We start from the raw sequence: 27071 nt of genomic DNA on the forward strand, positions 1-27071 counted from the left end.
CCTCTCATCTAGAGTGCTATGAAGTGGTCAGAAGAGCATGGTTGCCCTATGTTTCGAGTGGTGATCAAGCTGGCCACAGTTCGTAGACATCTTTGTGAATAGAAGAAGGCAGCGGTAGGCTGGCTAAAGGCTCGAAAGGATCAGAAATCGAGGAGTTGCAACCTCAGATTGATCAGGGTATTGCTGCGGCAATTGCGAAAGAGATCCATCTCTAAGATGAGCTCACCGATATTCTTATACTCGAGGAAGAAGATTGGAGACAAAAGTCCAGGTGTCGTTGGTTGAATGCTGGGGATCGAAACAGTAACTTCTTCCATCTGATGGTTAATCGTAACCTGCGGTGTAAACAAATCCATTGGCTTCAGGGAGGATGGTTCATGTGTGGTGGACAGGGCTCGTATGCTCTCTAGGAGCCCCCCATTAATCACAACATTTTTAAGGGTGCCCTGAGCCTATGGTGACCATGGAGGAAAATGTTTCGTTAACCCTGCCCGTGTCAGAGGAAATGACCAAGGCAGTCTTCGGTCTTGATGGAGAAAGTGCCTCAGGGTCAGAAGGGTTCCCTGGTAGCTTCTTTAAGTCATTTTTGTCCGTTATTTCTATAGATATCTGTGCGGCGATTCAGGATTTCTTTTGCAAAGGTAAGATCCTTACCAGTATCAACTCTTGACACATTCCTTGTCTAAGTTTGGGCCTATTAGTTTGTGTAATTTTTTGTATAAAATTATTACCAAAATAATGGTTGTCAGGACTCTCATCCTCCAACGCTTAATTTCACAGAACCAAAGAGCTTTCTTGAAAGGTCTGAACATTCAAGAAATCATCTTTAGGGCTCATGAACTGGTGGCTTATATGAAGGGTAGTAAGGTTGCCCCTGTCATGTTTAAGACAGACTTGGCTAAAGCCTACGATTGAGTTGATTGATCCTTTTTAGAAAACACCTTGCAAAGATTTGGTTTCTAGAGAGATAAGTAGCTCGGTTGTATGGAAGTCGAGACATGCTGAATCCTGGACTCCACCGTCCCATAATTGAATCAAAGTTGATATTTTCAATCTCCTTCGGAATCAATGGCAGGTAGGATTCACTGTCAGTCGGTGATTCACAAGGGAAATTCTTGAAAGCCGGGTGCCTAATTGATGATTCTCACCTGGTTGATCGTGACTGGAGTTGCTGGGGTGAAATCATTCATGACATCCCACGGGCATCAAATGTGTTAATCGCATTCTCGCTATCAGATCAAGTGCAGCAAATCAACAAATGCGGTAAAAATTAGTTTTTTCTTTTTCCCCTTTACTGATCGAAGATCCAAAAGGTCCCAAAGGGCGTTACACTATTATTCCAGGGTTGCGGGCAGATCAGAAGATGAAACATAGACACAAGGGAAAACCAAACCAAACCAAACCAATGAGGTATGGTGATTCATCATAAGCCCGGTTGAGAGCATTTGTTTCATGTACTTATGCTTGATTCACACCACCTACCCGGATAGAGCATCTGCATCGCCCCCCTTGCATTAATATCCCTCTCCCAAGCTTCTTCAGCAACTTCATTCATTTTCAACGCTTCTGAAAGTTGAGGATCTTCATCGACATGGCGAAGGCTGTGAAGAATAAGATGATGAAGCCCATGAGCACGACAGCTGTGACGCCAATCATGCCAGGCCCGTACCCGAGGGTCTCCTCCAGGTAGGCCCTTACAGGCCCGCGGAAGCCAGGGCCCACCACCACGGTTTCCACGTCTCCAAGCTGCGAAGTTATGATGCCACGCAGGGTCCACGCCACAGGGTCTATGTAGTAGAACCAGATCCACCACCCGGGGATGAACTGTAAGTACATTGGATATAGGATAATTAAAATGAACCGTTAGGCGTGTTTGTTATAATGAAATTTAATGTTCAAAGGGTGGCATCACTCACGGATTTTGGCACAAGGAAACCAGAAAGAAGATTCCATAAAGAGTAGAATGCGGATGATACAACCGCTGCCAGGTGCTGTGAAGGTGTCAATCCAACAGCCATCATCCCATAGAATGCGAAGTATGTGAAGGTAAGAAACATGAAAACTAGGTAGAGAAAAAACTTTTCTGCAAAAAAAAGTGCAAGCTTGTTAGCGTGCCTCTCTGCTACAAGGTAGCGGAAGAAACTTTTCACTCCAAAAAGCCACTACTTATTCATATAAGGGATAGTGATAAAATTATAAAGTTTTGATGTGACTGCTTATCAACCACGATAATGTTAATGTTAGACTCAAGAGGACTGTGATTCGACCAGTTTAGGCAGTCGAGATTTCAGCAAGCTCAAATTTGATAAAGTCATTTAGCAAAGCCTACATGTTGTCAACATAAATATGAGAACCAAAAATGTAAGCATCACACTTCAAAAAAGAAGCATATTAAGACATGCTAGCAACCAGTTGGAATATATTTTGGTTTATGTTTGATGGAATGCACATAGATTTGACCATTGCCAGTGATGAAAGCTGAAAGATGACCATGATTTCAGTTTAATTTTTCTTTTTATGTAATCAACCTAATCAGCACATGAGCATTCTAACTCGGTACATTTCCCAGATGCTGTCATCAGTCTGTAGTTCATTTGCCATTTTAATGGAACAAATTCCATTATTTCTGAAACCTTGACTGTGGAAAAGCAGAATCAAGAGTTTTCAATTAACACTAAACTAATGGTATCTCAAAGAATTATATTGATAGATAGACATGATCTTTTTCAACATATTGGGACAGTCGGGATATTTTAAAGGCTATCTTTGATAAAGTCCCAATATACTGAATTTGTGAATAGCAGAGAAATTTTCAAAAGATGAATGACATCGCCTGTTTACTCATAATAGCCTAAGTTTCAAGTCATTATAATTGACAGCCTTACTTTTTTTAAAACTAGGTCGGAAATTACCTTTTTTGCTCTCATTAATCAAGTAGCTCACCTTAAATAAATGTTAGTGGCAGCTTAGACATTTTTGGCTAAATCTTGGTCAATTATTTATATATATATATATAGATAGATATAGATAGAACCAGGCATATATGTGTTTCACAGATCACAAAAACTAAAGTGGATGAATTTTAAAACTAAAACGTAAGGCAGCTGTCTATACATAAATAGATGGTGAGACGTCTTTTCGTAGCTTACTCAAGTTGTAATTGTTAAAAAATGATCCAAGAGTATCACAACATTTATCCAAGTTTACCATCAACACTCGGATACTGGATAAGCAACAATAGAGCAGAATTTTGGGAACACATAAAAATGGCTAGATACAAAAATGTATTTGAAAGATCTTACCAACCGTCTGCTCAAAATTGATCATGTAGTATGTGATGACACCATATATTATTGTTTGGACAGCAATATACGGAATCTCTACAAGCCCCTAATCATAACCATGCAAAATTGGATGTCAGAATCCATTTTCTCCAAAATCATCACTTTCACATTCTTCTGCCAATTCAAAAGTTGATAAAATTTGTACCTGAGCAGCTGCATACGGAAAAGCAGAATACATTCCGCTTGCCTTCTCCCTATAATATACGGTTCTCTCAATTGAAACCACTGGCTGTATTGAAGAAGCATTGTTCACACCAAGGAATAAGCAAGAAGCATAGAGTGAACCCATAATATTGAACAGGTCTTGTGTTGTTTCCCTAAGTAGAATAATGAAACAACATTATAAGTTTTTAATGTTAATAAGAAACATATAGCATGTGATGAAGCAAGGTTAGGAGGAATTAGAACAAAAGAACATTGAAACTTTAGCATTCAAAGGAATGTGAATTCCTTGGTGAGAAGGACGAAAGAGCACACAACTGTCAGATTGTTTTCTTCAACATACAAGAGAGATTGTACAAGAACAATATCAAATCAATATTTTAATTAGACAAGATTAAGGCACTATTAGAATGAAAAGTTACCTGTTCGAGCCAATGTTCCAAAATATTGAGCCAAATATCAGTGCACACAGTAAACTGAAGAACAATCGCACAGCATTGTACTTGGGGCTTCTCCAGTACACTAAATTTTGCTTCCACAAGCAAATTTTGAATTGTGTGAAACTAGATTGTGAAAAATCAGAATCAAACTTCAAGGGCTCTGAACCAGCAGGAGGTGTGCTCATGCTTTCAATTAGACCTTCTACTTCCCTAGTACAAAGATTTAAACACCCTAAGTGATGGTGATCCCAAGTATCTTAATGCAGGAGTCAAATATATAGCACTTGTCAGATTTCAGAAATTTTAGCTGTATATGATTGAACATAATCACCTATACTGATGGGAGTTTCTGTATAATGCAGCAAAGTCCTGCCCAATTTTATGTTCCCATGCCGGAGTGGTAATCTCCAGCACCCAGGTGGCTGGATTGTAACCATCGGTTATTGCAGGAATTCCATCAATACCCTTGACATCAGAAATATATCAAATGGGTGAGCAAGCAGACTAAGAACTACATTATCTGAAAAGATTAGTGCAGTATTAGCATTTTTAACAGACGAACGTTTTAAGAATTGAATAAGATAACACCATGCAAAATGCAGTATAATTCATATGATCTACATGAAGCTGCAGAAAGGTGCAGTATAACGAGGAAGACAGAGACAAGCTCTATAAAAAAACATGCAGATTGACAATAGAAATTTTGTTTCTCATGCCATCACGAGCTAGCCCACTCAAATTTCATGCCTTAGTTGGCATTTGATATACAAGAATGACTAAAAATGCAAGATCATTATAATTTTAGTAGCTCTCTGGACATGTCTAATTTCTCAAAAAAAGGAAAATGGCTGAATGCCTGAGCTCATCTGTTTTCTATCTTATGTTAATAGATGCATAGCTCAAGCCACTCAACACTCGGTTCATTTGACCATGCTTGTGGGCAAATGCATGTATTGGAAAAAAATATATCTTCACCTCCCATATGTTGTCTCAGTTGGTCAGCATGTTGCTTGTACCTACAGACCATGATTCAAGCCAAACAAATATCTCAAGGCAAACCAAGCTCAAACAGTGGTGGGTTCTAGCTCAAGCACATGCTAAAAGACCTGCCAATGCGACCTTGAATGGCCTATGCTTTGCTTGGATTATCATGTTCAGGGAAATAGTGCATCCTTTAGTGTACAGTAGTGTGGACTTCATGAGATATAGTTGTAAAATACATGGAATCTTATGTTCCTCAGTTTTGGTTATAAACTACCATCCAATGGACAGGTATATCACAAAGTTATTCTATGTTAACTTTTATACCTGTATCTTCATAGGCTATTGCCAGTGGAAAACTTGAAAAGAATGGCCAGTTTCTATATCAGATAACTGTACCTAGGGATGTCAACGTGTTGGATGTAACCTGAATCTGAGTCCAACTAAACAGATTCAGTAGCGAAATCCGGATCCAATTAGAAATCGGATTCGAATTCAATATTAAATTTTCATTGAAATCCGAATCCGACTAAAACCCGAATCCGATTAAGTGTAAATATCAGATTTTAGACTAGTCGGATCCAGATTTGGTTTAATGTTTTTTCATTCGACTCTGAATCTGATTAACTCAGATTCGGTAATGCTTAGATCCGACCCAAATCAGACCTGTTGACAGCCCTAGTTTTACCCATAGAAAGAGGCAGTCATATTGATTAAGGAAATTAAGCTTTGCAAACCAAATATGTTTACAGGCTCAGATCAGGAGACAAATAAGAGTTTCAAAGACTGATGGACTGGTTTAGCTTTTCAAGAATCAGTCATCCGGGATATAAACTACTTGATCATCGACCCTGATGTTTCATTATTTGCTATGCAAGTGCATATATTGGTGTTAGAAAAAGAGACACTAGTCGGGCCAGGCAAGCCAGCCTGATAATGGGCCCTGGCCCGTAAAGGCCTAACGGGCCCGATGGATCTGAACAGCCGCCAAAAGCCCAACCCGATTATTATTGGGTCGGGCTTTGGTGGTAACGTTTGTGACCCGCCCGACTGACCCAATAAAGCAATTGCCCAAAATCCAATAGAGAGAGAGAGAGGTTGCCCCTCCCTTACCTGCCTCTCCGACCTGTGCCGGTCGCCCCCAACCTTACCAACCTCCTCGACTTCCATTCTTCCTCTTACCAAGAAAGGAGAGAGAGAGAGAGAGAGACGTGTCTCCCTTTCCTTCTCTCCTATCATGTCATTCTGACAGATGGTTATATCGGGAAGGGTCCTCAAACTGAGGCCCAAACTGGGTCGGGTACCAGACAACCTTTGGGCCACCCAGCTTGGTGTCCACTCGTAGACATAGCATGTAGGCATGCACACAAGCCGAGTTTGAACTGAGACTGGGCTGTTCGAACTCAGCTCACTTCAAAATGTCTGTGTTCAAGCTTGGCTCGAGCTCGGAGCCAAGCTTAAACAGCATTGTTCAGACTCGGCTCGATTTCGAGCTCGAGCCGAGCTTGACCATTGTTCCAAAAAGACTTTACTGGTAAAGGGTCCTGCAAAAGTAAGATTCAATCCCCAATCTCTCCAGATGGTGAACAAATGCCTCACCATTACGCCAAATTGTGTGTTGTGTTTATTATGACCTAGAAAATTTACATATACTAAAAACCCTTAGATTTTTTACAGAGAAAAAAGTTATAGGGTGCGAAATTAGAACTCAGCACCTCTTGAGGAAGAGACTAACACCCTACCCATTAAAGAAACAACGACTTTCTGGTTTTATCTTGCAAACATATTATATATATAACTTTATGTGAGCCTTATCGAGCTTTTCGTGATTAATCGAGCTCAGCAACTTGGTTGGACCCTTTATCCACACCGAGCCTGGACTTGTGTTCAAACTCGGCTCATTTATTTTTTTGAACAAGCTCGAGCAGAGCTTAAACAGGTTGAGCCCGAGCCAAGCTCAAACTAGCTCAGCTCATTGTGCATCCCAACTAGCATGCAAGCCTCATATAGTCATATGAAATAAGAACTATATATCAGAGGTGAACAGATCAGTAATTGAAGGATATTGTAACTTGCTAATCAACCATGATGTCTCATATGTACTGCATTTGAAATGCATGGTTCGGTGTAGTAAGAGCCACTAGGATGCAAGTCTCATCTCAAATAAGAAATTTGCCTGGATTTCAATTTTGTCAAAGCACAACATAAATGTGATAAAATGAAAAAGAAGCTTGAACCAGATGTAACTCAAGGGTGAATACGAGAGGGTAGCAGGATAGGGAAAGTGGGAGTTGTGCAATTTTTGGAAGTGGAAGAATAGCTAAGATGTGAAGTGGGCCAACTAAATTTTGAAAATAAGCCTCCTATTTTGGGCGAAAAAAATGTCCTTGCAGGGTACATTCTTTTAGATGACTCATTAAGAGTGTCTTGGGCAAGTTGAAAGTTGACTTCTTTTAGGAACCTTAGAGGATGGTGGATTTCAAGAATTCCATTCTAATGTAGACTCTTTTGGGTGAAAGATTCTCTTTTTCCTGCTAGTGCGCCATTGCCTTTTGTGCAGCTTGTATTTGAGAGGAGGAAAATGATAAGAGAGGGAAAACCAAGAGGAGGAGGAAGAAGAAGAAGAGAGAGAGAGAGAGAGAGAGATCCTTTTTAAAACCTTTGTTAAAAGGAAAAAGCAAGGTAGTCTTTTGTCATCATGAGAGGCGTAGAGAATTTTCGGAAAACTTTGATCCTTGATTCTTTACTCAATTGTTTTGAGATACTGGTTTGTGAGTGAGGCCTTATATACATCTCTTTGCATTGTTTTTACCTTGAAATATAATCTAGATAATATGTTTGCCAGTGTTCTCATGGACATAGCCACATATTGCGATGAACTATGTATATTTGTCATCTTCTTGTAGTCTGTTTTCTCCAAAAAAATCATTATTCGATCTTGTTTTGCATTTCTCACACTATAACAAAGCAGTAGTGTACTTAACTATAGAAAAAGTGGCTCAAAGTACCTTATACAGTATAGGGGCTTGGAGATATACCATCTCTCTCTCTCTCTCTCTCTCTCTCTCTCTCTCTCTATATATATATATATATATATATATATAGGAAAGGGGGACCATCCAACCAAAAGAATGTCCAAAATCTACAACCAATGACGATTGGACAGCTCCCCTTCTCTAATGCTTGAGCATCTCATCGATCGGTTCTCATACATTTGTTCTTTGTAATTTATTTAGTAAGAATATGCTTCACACAAAGACTTTATGACATATAGGCTTGGTTTTTGAAACGTGAAAAATCGATGGCTCACAATGCATTTAAAACTTTACAATACAAAGTATTGTGGGCTGTTGATTTTTAACGCTTTCAAAAATGTATCTAAACATCAAAAATCCATAATAAAAAACATGTGGCTCACTAAATGAATGATAAAAGTCCAATATGTAAATTCCGATCGATGAAAAACTCGGTTATTAGAGAAGGAATGCCGTCGATTATCATCAGTTGTAGATTTTGGACCTTCCTTTGGTTGGATGCTCTCTCTCTCTCTCTCTCTCTCTCTCTCTATATATATATATATATATATATATATATATATATAAAATCTTATTAGGACATGAATTGTCTGGTCAAAGTGTGTTATCAATAATTATTAGAACACCAAATGGATATGAAAAGTGATGCAAGAAAGCGAGTATTAAAAATTAGTATAAGCCATAAAGCGGATATGATTATGGAAGCATTTGAGAAGTAAAAAGGGAACGTGTATGAAGCGATACAAAGAAAAAATGGAAGCAAATAGGAAACAATATAGAAACAAGAAGGAAACAACATGAAAACAAGTAGGAAAGGATTAAGATCAACATGCAAGCTTGTTATAGTAAAAAATTATTATATTAATATATGAAAAGCATAGGAAGTATGGGTAAACAAATGAGAAACTACAGGAAGCGAGAGGTAAACAAGAGAGAAGCTAGTAGGAAGAGAGGGGGGAAGCAATTTGAGAAGTGTGGGAAGCACACTTCCCATTACATAAGTAATTGTTTTCCATTAAATAAGGTGCTTCCACTAAAGGGAAATGCATTATGTGTCACTTCCTCTACCTTTGGTGAAGTGCCACACTTTGCACTCGGTAAAAACATGGTTTCAAAGGCACCTAAGGTGCTTCTGGTTACTATGCACGACCAGTATTGGAGCTCTTAGGAAGTAAGTGATGGGAGATGCACATTTGAGTGGTCAGAAGTATCTAGACTCTTGTTAAGTTGTCATGAATTCCTATGGAAAGCATTGTTGGTGATATCTGTTGCTACTGTTGTTATGGTTTCAAAAGGGGAAAAAAATCCTTATATTTAATTATTTTCAAGTAATGCATTTGTTCTGTATACACGATCTTAAGATCCACAGAAAACCTGAATAAATTTGTGTATTGTTACTGCCAGATTGTTCAAACACGAGAAGCCAAGTATCCTACATTTCTAATTGTTTTGTGTCTCTTCACCAAAAGAGATCAACAGGAAACCTGCTAGTCTTAATTTTCAAGGGCAGTTTAAAACTTATAAGACTGTATATAAGCACTTGCCCACTTTTTGGTTTCCAATTTATAGCAACAAAACCCTCCAATAATAAAGATCGCCATGAATATAAGCCTGCTTCCTGTTGCATCAACTTTTAGCTTATGAAAAAGAAAACAAAAGGCCAGTGGGCATACAATTAGCATATATTCTTTCTATGACACATAATTGGCCTATTAAAATGAAAGTACATAATTTTGAAAAAATAATCAAAAACACATATAATACCTGAAAATAGTTAATCATTGTGTGTGAGTTCTCCCCTAGAGAGCCACCATATATTACTTGTCCCCCACGTTTCATAAGAATAAGCTGCATCACAACCACACCACAGATGACAAAGGCCTACAGAATGCCAGAACTGAGAAATGCTACAAAAGTACACCAACCTCATCAAATGCTTCAAATATATCAATGCTAGGTTGATGTATGGTGCAAACCACAGTTCTTCCTGTGTCAACCGTATTTCTAACAGTACGCATCACAATTGCAGCAGCTCTTGCATCTAGCCCAGATGTAGGCTCATCCATGAAAACAATTGAAGGATTTGCAACTAGTTCTACTGCAATAGTGAGGCGCTTTCTTTGTTCTGTTGACAAGCCAGTACTTCCTGGGAGACCCACCAGAGCATGTCGGAGAGTATCAAGCTCCACTAATTTCATCACTTCTTCAACAAATTCCTGCAAAAAACATGGTTCTTTCTCATTTCCACAGAAAAAGTAAAGGTGAATTTCATGAAAGAAAATGCAAACAAATACATGGGAGAAATGAAAAACTGAAGTTCAACCAACCAGCCGTTTTTCTTTATTGACTTCCCTAGGCAGACGTAACCAGGAAGAAAACCTTAAAGATTCTTCAACTGTCACTTGAGGAGAATGGATGTCCGCCTGTTCAACATAACCTGAAATCCTTGCAAAAGTCTTCTGGTCCTTTGGATACCCAGATATTCTTATATCTCCATTAATATACCCCCCAGTTTTCCTGCCCGCGAGAACATCCATGAGCGTAGTTTTCCCAGCCCCACTTGAACCAACTAAAGCAGTAAGTACCCCTGGCCTGAATATACCACTCACATTGCACAGAAGCTGCAATCTATTTTCTGGAACACCTTGCTGCATCATTTCCTAATGTCCCAGAAACAAAACAGCAGGTAATGACACCAAAAAGAAAAAATGCAGAATGAAATGATATACATCAGTTGAACTGTACCTTTGGCATATCAACGTAGTAATCGACATTATGAAAAGTCATTGATAATGGCTGAAAAGGCAGAATCATGCCTTTCTCTGCAATTTTCTTATTGTTGGAATGACTGTTTGCAGCAGAAACTGACCTTGATCTATGAGTTTCGTCTGGATTTTTGTACAAAAAGCAGTAGTGAGAATCTTATGAACATATATAATGGAACCATTTATTTATATCCACCCAATAGAAGACAACAAAAATTAATGTGCATGTCATATTTACGCTGACTACCTCTTGTGGACATCCTTAAAGTAGTACCTGAGAGATTCATCTCTTTGGCAACTTCCTCTACACTAGTTTCTGGAACCATGGCCTGAACCTTCCCCAGAGCTGTGGGCAACAAGCATGTAGGATATTAAGGGAAAAAAAAGCTGGAACATGAAGAATAGCAAATAAGAAGCACATATTGTCAATTATAAAAGTATTCATATAGAAAAGGGACTGTATTTGGTCATGTTGTTAGTACTCATACAAATTGATATACATAGCTTGCTTAATACAAAACATGATATGGATTGGACGATTGCAATGTAAACAGGTTTTTCACTATGTCGCAGAATTATTCCAATTTGCTCCCATATCATGTACTCTTACATTCTTAATAGAAAACCACACAAAATTAGCAGGTTGCATGCCCTTTTAGTCCTGTCCATGTGATATAGGTCTTCAAGGACTTCAAAAATCAATGGCCCACAATGCACCATAATTTTATCCTCAAAAACATTGTTTTGTATGTAGAAATTACTTTATCCAAAGCATGTCCTACTGAACAAACCATGCTGAATGCCTCCATGATAGATTGAGCAAGTAAAGCTTGCACCTGTAATTTCCCACAAGATAAATGGTACTAACAACATGATCAAATATTATCCTTAAAACAAGTGCATATCTACATTATGTACAAAGACATGCTCACACATAGTAAGACAACATTTGCAACTCACGCTTGAGATAGCTCAAGGCCAGTATCACGAAAACATTGAAAAGGACAGAATATGCCAATAGAACAGCAACCCCGAGCCAATACCAGTACCCGCTTTCAGGTAGTCCATGTGATCGAAGAACATAATGACCAATAGTATCATTCCCATAGGAAGATTTCTACATTTAAAATACCAGATCAGTAAGTCTATATTTTAAAATTGAGATAACCAGTAAAAGTGAAAATTTTAGAAACAACAAATCATGTTGCAAATCATTGCAAAGGTTCAAATATGAAAACCTTCATCCACCGCGGAGCATTGAACTCATTTACTGATATTGCACGTTGGCCATATGATAATGGTGATATCCAAAATGCCCAAGTCCACCACGGTTTTATCGCATCTGGAAATCACAAATGATTCAGTAATCACATATTTATTGAAAAAGGAAACATTAACCAGTATAGGAAATGCTGAACAAGCTGATGAACATCTTTGTTAATAGTAATAATCAGGAAAAATAAACAATGCTAAAAATGTACTAATGACCTTTGGGGAGAATGAATCCACCCAGTAAAAACATAACAAGTAGTGCAGCTGACCCAAATGTGTTGGCAACAACCATGTCCCTGGTAGTAGCACCAATCATCCTAAAAAGGCCAAGTGCCATTTGGTGCATAGCAAAAAGTAGAAACATATAACGGAAAAACCTGAAACATGTCAGACAGGATATTGCTGAATCAGTTAAACAACATATCAAAGACAGTCACCGTACTTGGAACTTGGAAGCATAAGTTGATAGACTGTGATATGGAGGGTTTACCTTCCAGCACTGGGATCAAATCCAACAGTGTAGTATACAACACATGACCATATCACAGCTTCAATGACAGAGTAGGGCACACGTAATAGCCAACTTGGTATTGAAAATGCCCACGCTGGATAGAATAAGTTATTCCTCTGCTTGTAGAAGACTGGGAGCCGAGATATCATTATAGGCAACTCAGAAAATCCATTAAACATCATATGCACCAAACCAAAGAACAAGCAAGAAAGATAGAGGTTCCCATTTATCTCATCTGTGGGATGGATCCTAGTCCTTAGAAACATAGTACAGGTGACGATCCCTACAAAGGCGACCTGTGAAACTCAAAATGATCAATTTGAAAGACATTACCATGAAAGGCCATACTAGACATAACATAATAGAAAACAAAATTCATATCGCATAAATTTAACTTATTTAAAATGTCTAAACTAAAAAGACAAATAAATGAGATACACATAATTAAGTTAGACACAAGTTAGCATAAAACTATCTTTTTCCATTTAAGCAACAAACAGGGAACATCAGCAAGTTTGAGGAACTGTCAGGTTCACCTTTTCTTGAACGCAACCATTGGGTTGACAAACCATAATGTCACTAAGTGTGCATTTGAATGCCTCAGACCTCATATACAAGCATTGAATTTGGCATGGGGCCCAAATCAAATCTCCCTTTTCTTCATACAGGGGATTTCAGATCCCCGGATCATAGAACCACAGGAATGACTGCTAATATATACACATATAATGTAAACATATATATGTTTACATATGTATGTCTATACATATATAATTCAGAGGCATTTTCATCTTTTCTCATGTATATTCAAAATAAGTGTATTTTTATTTTATTCTTTTTGTTTTTATTATTTATTTTATTGTATTTATTCTCAGCCTTGAAGGGCTTTTTGGGAATTGGGTAGAGAGTCTTTGAACCCTATCCAATGACTAGAATTCTAGCCGTTGGGTAGGTCCCAACGGCTCTCTATGAGCCTTCTCTTGTATATATAAAGGGGTCTGCCCCCTCTCCATGTATGTGTTCTTTAAGGGATTATTCTCCAATAATATTGATCATTTTTATGTCTTCTCAGCCCGTAAGTGGCTCATTATTGTGTTTTCATATGTTGACCTATAAGAGGTCATATTCTCAAGTATTCTCTTGACTATAAGTGATACATCAAGGCATATACTTTAGCTCGTGACATGGTATCAGAGCTTATCGACAACTTGGTGATATTCAATTGTTTCTCAAGCATATTTTGAAATGGCGTGAAGATCGGGACTTATCTTGAGAAGTGTACCTACCAAACTTCTTGAAAATTGATCTTTTTATGAATGCATAGAGACATTGGTGCTACAAAAGGAGTTGAAAGTTTGCTCAAGTATTTATTCATCTTCCTCTCTCTTCTTTTTTGCTTTGTATTCTTTGGTTTCATGGCCAACAAAGAAGTAGAGATGGTAGTCCCAATCAAATTTGATGGAAACAACTACAATTTATAGGCTATCGCCATTAAAAGAATGCTTATTGGTAAAGGATTGTGGGAGTATGTTGATGGTTCCGCAATAGAACCACAACTCTCACAAAATCCATTAAAGAAAAGGATGGAACCATTGAGGAGGAAGTCCTCAAAGGAGAAACAAAAGGAAAAAGCTCTTATAGGTTATTAGAAAGCTTTGAAAGAATGAGAAATTGCCCATGCCAAGGTACTTTCCTTATTTATAGGAAGTATGAATGAAGATACATGTGAAACCATTTTGGAGTTTGAAAGAGTCAATGAAGCATGGCTCTTCATTAAACAAACATATACTCCATGCGACATTGCATTTAGATGGGACCTTCAAGACAAGATATACAATTGTAAACAAGGTGACAAGAGTATTAGAAAGTATTTTGGCTCTTTAAAGAAGTTGTGGGATCAAATGGCTAAGTTAGAGCCCGTTTAGGAAGCTCCCAATGATGCTCAACTTAGAAATAAGCAAATAAACAATGAACAATTTTTTTAATTTATGAGAGGATTGCGACCCAAGTTTGAAGAAATAAGAAGTAACATCATTCATAGTAGACAAGATGAGCTTCCTCTTATTCAAGAGGGTTTAACTCAAGTGTGCATGGAAGAGACTAGATTAAGGTCTAAAAATGAAATAAGAGAAGCTAAGGACAATGTGTTGGCTGTTTCACAAACCCCCACACTTTTATAAGAACAATAACTATAGGAAGAATCGTGTGTATGAGGATAAAGGAGATGGAAGGAAAAGAGAAGGTATTTTTTGTCATAATTGCAGAGAACTGGGCCATATCAAACCATTTTGTCTGGAATTCAAGAACAAAGAGGAAAAAAAGTTGCTTTGGTTGGTATTTTACAAGTTGATCAAGACTCTTCAAACAAGACAATTTCAAACGTCACTTTCTCAACTCGTGGAAGCATTAACCTCTTTTCCAAAGACAATCCATGACCGGTGCCACCGTCTCTTCCTCATCTCCTCCAGGCATAACTTCTTGGCTTTTAGACTCAGATGCATTGTTTCATATGACATGATAAATCTATACTTTCTAACTATAGAAATTCTACTAGTAAAAGAAATGTTTGTATTGTCGATGTAACCTCTCTTGATATTAGTGGAATTAAATTTTTTGAAAAATGTCCTAATTTTAGTATTCCTCAAATAAGATTTATTTCAAAATTCAATTTAAATTTACTTTTGTTTCTCAAATAATTGATCATGGATGAAAAGTCTCCTTCACTTCTAACCAATGTTTAATACCTCCAATCCAGGAGGCAAATTGGGGAAGGGCATAGAGATGGAGACTTGTACTATATGGATCAGTTGAAAATCCATATCAAGACTTTTTGCCTTAATGTTCAAAAATTGGATAAAGTTTTGTGGCATCAAAGACTAGGACACCCTAGTATGTATAAATTATCCAATATTCCTCATCTGATGATCTTTTACAATGAACAAATCTCATGTACCAATTGCATTTTTACAAAAATGAAATCAATTTCATATGAAGAGATGTCTTACTCTACTACTAAACTGCTTGAATTAATCCATTCTGATATTTGGGATTCTGCCCATGTTGCCTCGAAGAGATGATATACTTATTATGTTATTTTTGTGGATAATTACTCCCGCTATACTTGGATATATTTTCTCAAACATAAATATGAGGTATTTGAGAATTTTAAAAATTTTCATAAGTTAGTGACAAATCTCTTAAAAACCAATATATCTATTTTTCGTTTTAACTCAAGGGGTGAATACATGTCTAATGACTTTCAACAATATCTAAGAGAAAATGAAATACTTTATCAAAGGTCATGTGCTAATATGCCACAACAAAATGGATTGGCCGAAAGAAAGCATCAACACATAATAGAGACCAATAGAACTCTTTTCATATCTAAAAGTGTCCCCAAATATTTTTGGGCTGAAGCATCTCTTATCTCCGTATATCTTATAAATAGGCTACCTTCAAAAATTAAAAAAATTTCACCACCAACAACAACAACAACTACGCCTTCATCCCAAAACAATTGGGGTCGGCGATATGAACCAACAAAGAAAATCATTCTGGGTCTTCCACATGAATCCTTCTCCTCCATTCATTTCTATCCAATGCCATGTCCTCGGTGAGGTTCAAAGCATTCATATCCTTTCCTATCACCTCCATCCATGTCTTCCTAGGCCTACCCCGACCTCTTTTAACTAATATATTTTCCCATTTCTCCATCCTTCTAACTGGAGCATCATTAGGCCTTCGTCGAATATGTCCAAACCATATAAAAAATTTATAATGTCTCTCCAGATTATCCTAAACCATGGGTTTTTGGGTGTAGATGCTTTGTTCTCACCCATAAGAATGATAAATTATCTCATAAAGCAACTCCATGTATATTCTTAGGATATTAAAAATCCAAAAAGGGTTTAGGTATTATAATGTTAAAAATAATAAGCGCTATATTTCTAGGAATGTCACACTTCTAGAACAAAAAAATGGTTTTGAGACTATCACGTCCAAAGATGAAAGTGAATACAAGTTTTTAGAAATATCCCCACTAAATGAAAACATTAATGAGATAACTTGCAATAAATCTCAAGAAACTGAGTCTCACGATCATTCAAATGTCATTCAATATCAAAGAAGACAAGATAATGAACAACTAAGTGCTTTAGAAAATTATTCTTGCATAGAAGAACAAGAAAACACAAGAATTAGGCACTTAGAGAGAACACGTAAAGTCCCAAATAGATTTATGGCATATGAATCTTTCAAACCTCACTATAGAACTTGTTTGACAAAAATTTATTCATACTTTGAACCTTCTATATATAATCAAGTAAAGGATTATCATGAATGGCAGAATGCTATGAATAAAGAAATTAGAGCCTTAGAAAAATCCCAAACTTGATAATTGTCTGATATACCAACCAATAAGAAATCAATAGGATGTAGGTGGGTTTTTAAAGTCAATACTAAAAGTGATGGATCTCTAGAGAGACATAAACCTACATTAGTCGCCAAAGGATATACTCAAGAATATGGCATTGACTATGATGAAACATTTGTTTATGTAGCACGTAATGACTACTGTTAGAATTCTCATAATCATAGCCTCTATTAAGAAGTGGCCAATTTATCAAATGGATGTTAAAAATGTCTTTTTAAATGGCGATTTAAAAGAAGTTTACATGGATCCACCTCCTGGATATAATGTTCCTAAGGGAAAAGTTTTACGCCTTAAAAAGGCTTTGTATGGTCTTAAACAAGCTCCAAAAGCTTGGTATGATCGTTTTAGTTCTGTTATGCTTAAACTTGGATATACTTCCTGCAAGTATTGTTATTTTGTTACTTTATACTGACATTGCTTTGTTTGTTAAGAATTTTACTAAAGGTATTGTTATTTTGTTATTTTATGTTGATGATATGATCCTAACTGGAGCAAATAAACAGGGAGTAGATCAAGTTAAATTTATTTTTAAACAAAGTTTTGAAATGATTGACCTTAGCTTTCTGAGATTTTTCTTATGGATTGAAGTTGCATATTCCCCTAGAGGGTACCCGATGTCTCAATCAAAATTTGCAACTGAAATTATTGATAGGTTTGGAATTATTGTCGACAAAAGAGTAGATACTTCTGAAGTGATAAATGCAAAGATAAAGATTGATGATGGAGAACCTCTAGATGATCTGACTTTATATTAGCAGATGATTGAAGCATTGATGTATTTGACCATTAACAGACCCGATATAGCGCATGCAGTTCACACGACCAGTCAATTTCAACACTCTCCTATCATTGTGCACATGAATGTTGTGATGTGTATTATTAGATACTTGAAAAATTCTGCTTCTAAAGGATTGTTTTTATCTTCATCTTCGCTTCTTAATTTAATTGCTTATTTTAATTATGACTTGGAGGAGACCTAAATGACAAAAGCTCAACTACTGGTTTGTGTGTTTTTTAGGAGATTCTCTAGTTTCATGAAAATGTAAAAAGCAACATAAAATATCTCTCGCCTCCACAAAAACCGAATATAGAGCTATGACAACTACTACAACTGAAATTGTATGATTGAAGCGTCTCCTTAAAGATATGAGAGCATTCGTGACAGGGTCATCAAGACTATGTTGTGATAACAAGAGTGCCATCTACATTGTTGGAAGTCACACTTTTTATAAGCGGACTAAACTTATTGAGATGGGTTGTAATTCACTAATTATGTTCGGGAAATTTTTTTGAAGAAGACATTTCATTGTAAGCCATTAAAAATCCTTGAACTAACATAGAATTCAACAATGCAAGAAAGATTTTATCTTTTTGGAAGGCAGCATTTCATGAAATATATGCAGAGATAAATTGCTTATGAAGCGTAAAAGATGCATGCAGACCCAAAGAGGGTTACTGGAAGATCATTTTATTTTGGTTGTGTTTTCCTCATTGGTTTTAGAACAGTCTCCTAGAAAAGAATTTATACCAAAGTGGAGATGTTAGATACTATTATACTCTTGATAGTTTATCCATGAACATATAGGAATGTTAATACTCTTTGCTGAGGGTACACATTACTTTTTCGATAAAAGTAACAAAGCTCATGAGATTATTATTAATTGAATTGCTAAGAAATGTGTACATCTAGAAACTGTCTTCTTCTAAATACATGTATTATTTATTTATAGAGATTAATTATTTGAACATATTTTGGACCATTTTTGGTTGCAGGATGAGCTTGTTGTTGTCATAGCCACAGTGTGCAAAGGCTATGTTACTTGGACACTGACACCCGTGTTAGTGTCACACACTACGGGTTTTGAAAAATTAGATACATGGACACAATTGTGTGTGTATATATATTATTTATAGTTATATATATGAGGGGAGAGAGAGAGGTAATTAAGTAAAAAATAAAAGAACTATTTCAAAAGAACAAAGAATGAGAAATAGGGGTGGCCATCGGCCCGGGCTGAGAACCCGACAGGCCCAACTCTGGCTCAACTCAGTCATACTCGAGCTCAGGCCGGGCCCTTTAGACCCAACCCCGTTAACGGATTGGTCTTGTCGAGCCTTGGCCCAACATTATTCAAGCATGGGGCTGCAACTTTCAGCCCAAGCCCAACCCGATTCGAGCTGAGTACCCGGCCCGATGGCCACCCCTAAGGAGACATCCTCGGTTACCTCTTCCCTCTATGTGGCACCACATAATTTATCAAAATTGTGAAAAAGGAGAGTTAGTTCCTAAATGGGACTGAGCAGGGATCGACTGTGGTAACAAGATCAAGAGAGTCTTTTTACGAACTACATTGACTCCATCAACTGGGAGAGGCGGAGAGAGAGAGAGAGAGAATGAGTCCTTTCTATACATTAGAGGGTGTCGACTCATTTTCGTGGAGTTAGGATCCAATAAAATACATGGAGAGAAAATAGAGCTTTCGGAGATTGAGCCAGGTGACCCTTGCCAGCTCTCTTGAAGAATGAAGTCAACTCTCCAGGTGAAGGTTGAATATGCATATAACATGCCAAACATGATGGGACTAGTTTTATCCAGGGAATACTTTTAGTTTTTCATGTTTCTCATTGAAGATACAAATAAGATTTTCAGCAATGAACTTTTGTTTCATTTTAACTCAAGTAAGCCCTTTATAGTTTTTGGCACTCCTAAGAGCCGTACATGTTAGTATTCTACTTCAAAATTCAAGATTCTTGAATTCCTCCCAGACTAGAACATTCTTGAAGAAACATATTCAAATTGGCCTTGAACCAGAACCACAGGCTGGTAGGAGATAGGGATCCCTTCAATCCATAAATTAATAGCCTCTCGTAGCGAGGAAAACTAATTAGTGGCCACACAAAAACAAGTACCAACATTTTATCATCAAAGCAGATGGAATAAATAGCCTACTTGGCATGTCCTGAAAATGTAGAGGAAACTATGGCGGCTAATCAGAAGTAGTTCCCGTGAAAAGCAGGCCCTGAAAAGCTCCCACTTTGTAACAGCAAATTCTGTATATGCAAGAGCTGATGAAAGTTGCATTTTTCTGTCAAAAGAAGTGGAAAGAGTGGTCCGTATGCCCTTCCCGAATTCTGATTGCTTAAATGCTTCTACCATTTCTGAAACAGAAACAAATACATAGGGCTTTGAACTATCAGACCAGTATTGGGCTTGATCTTTCTTAGAGGTTACCTGAAAAAAGAGATTGAAGAAAAATCAAACCAGCATTGAGCAGGATAACACCCACAAAAAATTCTCAGCTACAAATAGTTACCTCTTGTAAAAAGTCACCAATTGACTTCCTTCGTGGCAACGCAAAGCCCAATGATTCAAAAAACTCCAAGACGTGTGCCCGAGGACCTTGATAAACAATTTGTCCTTCAGCTAGTAGAATCAGATCATCAAACAGATCAAATGTCTCAGGTGGAGGCTGCAGAAGAGCCATCAGCACTGTGCCCTCCATTTGATGGACAAAGTTTCCAATGCACTTCACTACTTGGAATGTTGTTGCACTGTCAAGCCCAGTAGATATTTCATCCATAAAGAGTGTTTTTCTTGGCCCAACTATCATTTCTCCTGAGTTTGCCAAAGGAAACTGTAGTTGATTTTACAGCTTTAATGTACATTACCGAGTAAAAAAACAGCAGCTTAAATTATTAATTCCATGAAATTTAGTGTTTAAGAACCCAAAGCGACATCATTATTCGTTTTAGAATAAGGGGAATGGAAAAGAAAAAGCAAAGGATGTGTTACGTCTAAAATGAAGGTAAATGAGACTCCGTAAGGCAGCAAGTTTGTCAAACTGAAACACAAATGGAAAATGTTGGTAAACAAATGATACCAATATGATATTCATAAATATGCTACCCAGACATCCAGAATTGTCTTAAATTAGTGTTTCTAAAATCAAGAATCTTGTTGTGACAGACTGGCACATAAAATGATTCAAAAACATTATCTAGGCTATGACAATCATACACAAATAAAATGACATATCAAAAAGAATAGTTCGGTAATGATCATTTAGATTCTGCAACCTGTAGTAACTCGCTTCTTCTGACCACCAGAAACGCCTCTGACCATGTCACTACCAACAAGGGTATCTGCACAAACATCAAGACCAAGAACTCTCAAAACATAGTCTGTTACCAGGCTATTTCTTGTACCTCCAATTGCTGATGCCTGTATTATAAAAGACAGTTCAGAAAACAGAGAAACTAAAACAACATTAAGGAACAGAATCCCTCTTACTTTAGAAGTATTCTAGCCCTAACCTTCATGAATGCATCTATTTCTGGACTAGGGCGTATATTCTTTTCCTTCTCAAGTTTTGCCAGTTCTTCCATGTATCCTGAAACCCCCAAGAAAAAGAAAAAGTTATTGGGGAAATGTGAAGAACTTATCATGATACATTTGGTAGCTGAATTTCCATTAGAAACTACAATGCCTGAAACTAGAACGCAAGGTGATACCAAAAACAATTTTTAGTGTCAGATCACAGAACAGCAAACAAATGACATGGTTCGGCTAAAGAGCAGATGCGCTGTTAGGGAAAAAAAACTAAGCTAGTGGAAGGATTTTATATGTATTTTTGCTCGACCAGGATTACAAAGTAATTTAAACTGCTTCTCCAATCAATATTGCATCCAGATGAATACTTCACATAGAACACTACAAAAAAGAAAAGGAGATTGTTGGCACATGATGAGAAACTTATCATATATTGTAAATCACATATTAGTTCTAGACCTTCTGGTTCTTCCAGTGCTATCATTAATTGATAAAAGAGTAACTTGTTTATCAGACAGTGGACCACTAGTTTGCTAAACCTGAATAAGCTTCGAAAGAGCATAATTATACCATTCAATTCACAAATCAAAAGGAATTTGGTGAAACTTGTTAACACATACGCACACATTTGCATTCAAAATCCATTATGATACCATATGATAGTACACTCTCTTGAGTTGGATCTAGCCACCAGATATTATATCTAACTTATAGATGTTTTAGCATGATTTATTTGCTATTTTAGTATGCTTATAAGATTCAATTTCCATGATAGTAAAAAGTCGACAGTCAGAATTTATGAAGTCAAGGATAGTTTAAAAATGACCCAGAAGATTCTGTTGGAATAAACTTTAACACATGAAAATAGTAAATCAACATGCTAAAGCTAAAGGTTAACTGTTGTTATCCGTTGAAGATTAGATTTACGGATATCAAGAGTGTACTTCCATAAGTTACAATGGTTCAGTACCACAATGGATGCACCTAGGCACACAAACACAGGATGGTACAATACTATCTATTAGCTAAATGATTTTTTAAAGCTTGCAAATGTTTTGTAGATATGCAACGTCAGGAGGGTCCTGTGTCAAGCTGAAGGCCCAGGATCGAATCTCATTGGCGGCTGCAGCTGTTTTATCATAGTTGGAGAACGTAAGGCTGGGTGGTCATGTCCTGAACCCAGAGTTTTACCTCACGGGGAGGCGGGTCCATTAAGTGACCCGTTCTCAGTGAGGTTCCTTTGACATAAAAAAACAAAAAAAAAAGTTTCGTAGATATGCCTAGTGGATGCAGTCTCCAAGGTGTTTTAGCAGGGCAAATGCATTGAATCAATAGAATGACGGATTTTGACATTGCAAGAGTAAATAAGCTCGCTACTTTAACTTTCAACTATATAATATGGTACTATGAAATGCTCCCGTACCGGCACGCATAAAAGAGCAGTTATGGTCATGTGCATATACTTGACCATCAATTAAATTCAACCTCCACCGCAAATCACTTGGAAAATGTGGGTTGGAATATGTGCGAGTGGGGCCATGCACACCTCTATCAAGTGAGATTTATGGTGGTGATGGATTATAACCAATAGCTTAGTTATATACAAATATGACTGCAAATTGACGCATACACACACATGCACAATAATTTACGTCAGTTCAGCAATATTGTCATTTTTTCTGTAGCAGAAAGTTTTTCACTAACTCAACAGTCGAGCAGTTAAAATAGCGTCATTTCCACCATCAGCCTCCGCATTCGTATAATTTGGGTGGTTAAAACCTAAGCTACGACCTTTGATCCAGGCAGTCAAGTACATGAAGGAAAGGTTTCTTGTAAATTAAATAAACGATATCTTACAGGAAATGCGATATAACAGTGTAACACGAAAAAAGTGGAAACAGTGGCGGCTTCAGGAGACTTTAGAATTTATCATAAGCCGACCCAAGCAAATCTCGCGTTAAAATACGAACCTGCAAATCTGTCACACGCATTTTGACATCTTGCCGCAAAATCTAGAGTTTCTCTTACGGTAAGTTCCCCAATGTGATTGTCTGTCTGGCTAATGTAAGCAGCAGTTCGCTGAGGGTAGAAGTCTTCGAGCGTATGTCCGTTATATGTTATATTTCCACTTCTCTGTAAACAATGAAAGCAAAATCAACCCCTAGCCAGTGCACACTTGCCACCCTCTTTTAGAGGTTGCAAGATACATGAGAAACGGAGTTCTTTGTATGAAATCTGGTAGATTGTCTTTGTCAATAAACTTCCCTTTATTCCTCCCAAGGGAAAAATGGCAGAAGGACAAACAGGGAAGAAACATGGAGGGGGGGGGGAGAGAGAGTTCAGCGAGACATATTAAACTCGAATGCCTGTCTTCTGTGGAGAGAACCCCGAACGTTCGGATTGAGTAATGGAAGGGATGAAAGGAAGGTCACAAGATACTCCGATGGCCAACAGGTGCCCATATGGATCATTAATCATTATGAGAACCATATCCAAAAGTTTTCTCGCCAAAACCTATTTCATGGCGGACCACTCGCAAGGTCTTGATGTATGACAGGCGATGAGTATTCTACTCCAAGCAAGGTGAAGCTAAACTCAGTATCTAGTTTGTGTTAGTATCGAAGTCGAATGCGTTGGCTGCGTGGTAAGTGTTTCTCCAATGAATTTGCCCAAAATCTGTTCCAAAGTCAGCCATGGGGTGACAAGTTCTCAGGTCCCATGTCCTGAAATTTTTATGTTGCCACGTGAACCGGTTTGACATTTTCCAGGTGCCCGTTTCCATTGCAACTGCCAGCATACAAACGAACAAAAATGGAGATCTGACCCTTTGTTTTTTTCTGTACAGCCTCATTTTGCTATTTATTTGCCAAAGCGGCGATTTCCACAGGAAACAAAAACATGACGGGACTCGGTAATGCCTAGTGGAGAATGAGATATCTGGAGGTCAACTCAAGTCCGGCGACAACGGAAAATGAGAGAGATCTTCAGGAACCAAATTTGAGTGGGAGATGGCAGGGAAAATGGGGAACAGCAGTTTGGGAGATGGGAATGGCAATGGCCTCTGATCTCCCCATTTCAATACATCTTCATGAGGAGATAGTTGACAACTCCACTCCCATTAACCTTCTCATCTCCATTCCAACCGTCTCCCCACTAACACATAATGGCCTGCATGAAACAACAGGAAGGTGTAAAAACGACATTTACCTTTAGACTGGCGTCGAGTTTTCCCGCCAGAGCCATCAGCAAGGTCGATTTCCCGGAGCCCGGAGGTCCCAAAAGTAACGTCATCCTGTACCCTCCGACCAACAAAAGAGAAAATATCAAGTAATAATACATCAGCAGCAGCAGCAAACAATGAAACTAAAAATAAAAAATAAACATGTAAAGTCAGGACACTGAAAGAATAACGAAAAAGCTCGTCGACTAGCGGGATTGGGGATTGAATCAGAACGTCAGATGGTAAATCGCGACTCTTAGCAGTAGGTTCTTCGGTTAGAAAACCGGCGGCCGGGGGGCCAGAGAGAGAGAGAGAGAGTCTTTACCGGCCTGGCTTGACGATTCCGCTTACATCTTTCAGGATAGAAAGTTTGTGCTTCATAGAGCGTGACAACCCCAAAGTCGTGAGGCATTTCTGCAACAGCATACATCAAGAGAATAAAAACGGGAAGAAAATTAAATATATGAAACAAAAGAATAAGGGAGGCAGGCCATCCGTAATAAAAAAAGATAAACAGCAAGCGAACAATGCAAAAACCCCAGTTAAATATGGAAAAGAAGATTCGTCCCGGTGGCTTTTACCTCAATTGCATCGCGGACGAAATTCACAATCGTCGGCAGAGCTCTTCCACCGGTATGAACGTTGGCGAAGACATCCAGATTCTCGAACCTCACTTCGACCTTGGGAAGCACAATTCCAGCCCTATTCAAGAATTCAAGGTGAGGGGGAAAAAAGAAGAAAAAGACGTACACAATTCCAGTCAGAATCTGTCTGCAATTGTCTGGAATTTTCGGAGAGTGTGCCCCCGATGGAACCCAGAGTCCAAACAAGAAAGCAAGAACTAAGAAGGGTAGCGAAAGACGGTCTACCCCAATGTCTAGTGAAGATGGCGGGAATCAAATCAGTTTAGAAAGTTCAAACAGAGATCGAGCATTAAAAGTGGTTAAAAGGCTTCTTCAAAGAAGACAAATAAAAATATCAAGGGACAAAATTCAAATAATAAAAGACGGGCTGGGCCGAATTTTGTATTTCAGCTTCAACATGCCGCCAGTGACGACATAATCGCGGGAAAAAGAAAAAAAGAAATACTAAAAGTGGTCGAAAGTGCAATGTTTTTAATTAAAGGAAACAGAGAAAAAACAAGTCTAGAAAAAACTGCTGCCACACCGACGGTAGGAGCTGTCAGTGCACGTCTCCTTGTGGTGGGACGTTGCAGGTTCAAAACCCAGTGGTACATTGAATAGTAACTGGTGGGATCTGACTAACCCAGCTTGCCTTTCAAAAGAACTGTTGCCACGCCACGTACAATATTACAAAAGTATTTCTCAAAAAAGGCTATATCTTTTTCTTTATTGCTAAATATGCCCCAGAATTTCGTACAACCGCACCGGATTACGCAAAAGCGACTCTTCGGTTTCATCCGTGTCACCGGTACCACCGTATCAGGAAGCATCTTGGAGGAAACCCAAAAAGAATAAAATCATATAAGATTGACAGATCGGGGCGTTTATACTTCAATCAATAGATCAAATATCTCCATCCTTTATTACGGATCAATTCAAATCTATTCTTTTTAATGCCAAAAAATCATGTTAGCAAGCAGGGAATCTGATTTTTTGAGCCAAATAACAAAAAAAGGTCCTCACGATTAATTAATCAATGGCTGTTTTGATATGTTAATTAATTCCCTAGCCATAATGACTTTCCACATTCCTTCTTTCTAACGTCAAAATATGAGAGTAGGAGCTCTTCGCTCCAACCGTCGCCTAAATTATCCTTCTCATGAATGGGGATGGCTGGACGAATCGGACGGATGAAAGGCCAAGATCAATAGACGCTTACCGATCATGATCGGCACCGATGATCCTCGCATTCTTAGGCAAGAAAGAAAGGCGATGAAACAAATAAAAAAAGAGATAAGACGATCGAAGAAAAAAAAAAGAGAAGATGATGTTCACGTACGTATCCAAGCGAGTCTTTATTGCGGACAAAAGCTGGAAATTATCTTGCTCGTTGGTGGCAAGAGCCTTCCTCACGACGAACTCCCGTCCCGTTCGATCGAGCTTCTTCAGATCGACGGTCTCGACGGAAGGAGCGTCGTCTTTCTCACGATCGGAGGGGCTCCGCCTGATGATCGCGAACCTGGAGCGCTTCAGAGAGGGCAACCTCTCGATGGCCGCCCATTGCAGCTCTTCTTCGTCCTCCGCCACCACCTCTGCGTTCGAAGGACGCGAGAAGTATTCCGATACTCGCGCGCTTCCTGTCTCAAACCATTCGCTTCCATCAGGAGCCGCCATCAAGGGCCCTCTCTCCCACTGGATCTCTTAGTCTCCTTCTCCTTCCTTCCTTCCTACCTCACAAGCCTGTACTGTATGCTCCTTCTTCTTTCTGTTTTTTCTAGGGCTCGTTGCATGTAAAGAGTCGTTTCCGCTACACGTGGAAACGAAAGGATCTCTAACAGAAAATATAAGGCCTTACCTGGAGGGTGGGGACCACGGACCCACCGGATATCACTCGGGAGCGCGTTTCGCGCGCTGAACTTTGAAGACCCCACCCCCCAAGAATGTTACTAAATTGCC

General features: G+C 38.3%; 1 protein-coding gene across 1 annotated transcript; it reads right to left on the minus strand.

Moving 5' to 3' along the window:
* ABCG31 (pleiotropic drug resistance 3) lies at positions 1–26789 on the minus strand. Its single transcript, XM_090016762.1, has 24 exons — positions 26455–26789; positions 25074–25194; positions 24818–24906; positions 24480–24564; positions 23243–23405; positions 21257–21333; positions 21020–21164; positions 20257–20558; positions 19893–20174; positions 12490–12806; positions 12216–12376; positions 11966–12069; positions 11688–11844; positions 11015–11073; positions 10708–10812; positions 10290–10622; positions 9888–10178; positions 9727–9810; positions 4278–4411; positions 3929–4156; positions 3490–3661; positions 3303–3390; positions 1917–2083; positions 1–1824 (listed from the first exon to the last, which is right to left on the minus strand). Exons 1-24 carry the CDS (start codon positions 26787–26789, stop codon positions 1558–1560), a joined length of 4266 nt encoding a protein of 1421 aa, XP_089872888.1. The 3' UTR covers positions 1–1557.
* Positions 26790–27071: the final 282 nt, after the last annotated feature.

The sequence above is a fragment of the Nuphar pumila genome, chromosome 9 (genome assembly GCF_984573655.1).
Source record: "Nuphar pumila chromosome 9, dmNupPumi1.hap1.1, whole genome shotgun sequence".
Lineage (NCBI taxonomy): Eukaryota > Viridiplantae > Streptophyta > Magnoliopsida > Nymphaeales > Nymphaeaceae > Nuphar > Nuphar pumila.

What these genes read in the sequence shown, in the direction of transcription:
- ABCG31 (XM_090016762.1), bottom strand. Translation starts at nt 26,789, where the DNA reads ATGGCGGCTCCTGATGGAAGCGAATGGTTTGAGACAGGAAGCGCGCGA. An exon ending in ATAAAGACTCGCTTGGATAC is followed by an intron (nt 25,195 to 26,454) that starts GTACGTGAACAT and finishes ATTCTTGAATAG; the next exon opens with GGCTGGAATTGTGCTTCCCA. An exon ending in AGAAACTCCCATCAGTATAG is followed by an intron (nt 4,157 to 4,277) that starts GTGATTATGTTC and finishes TCTTTGTACTAG; the next exon opens with GGAAGTAGAAGGTCTAATTG.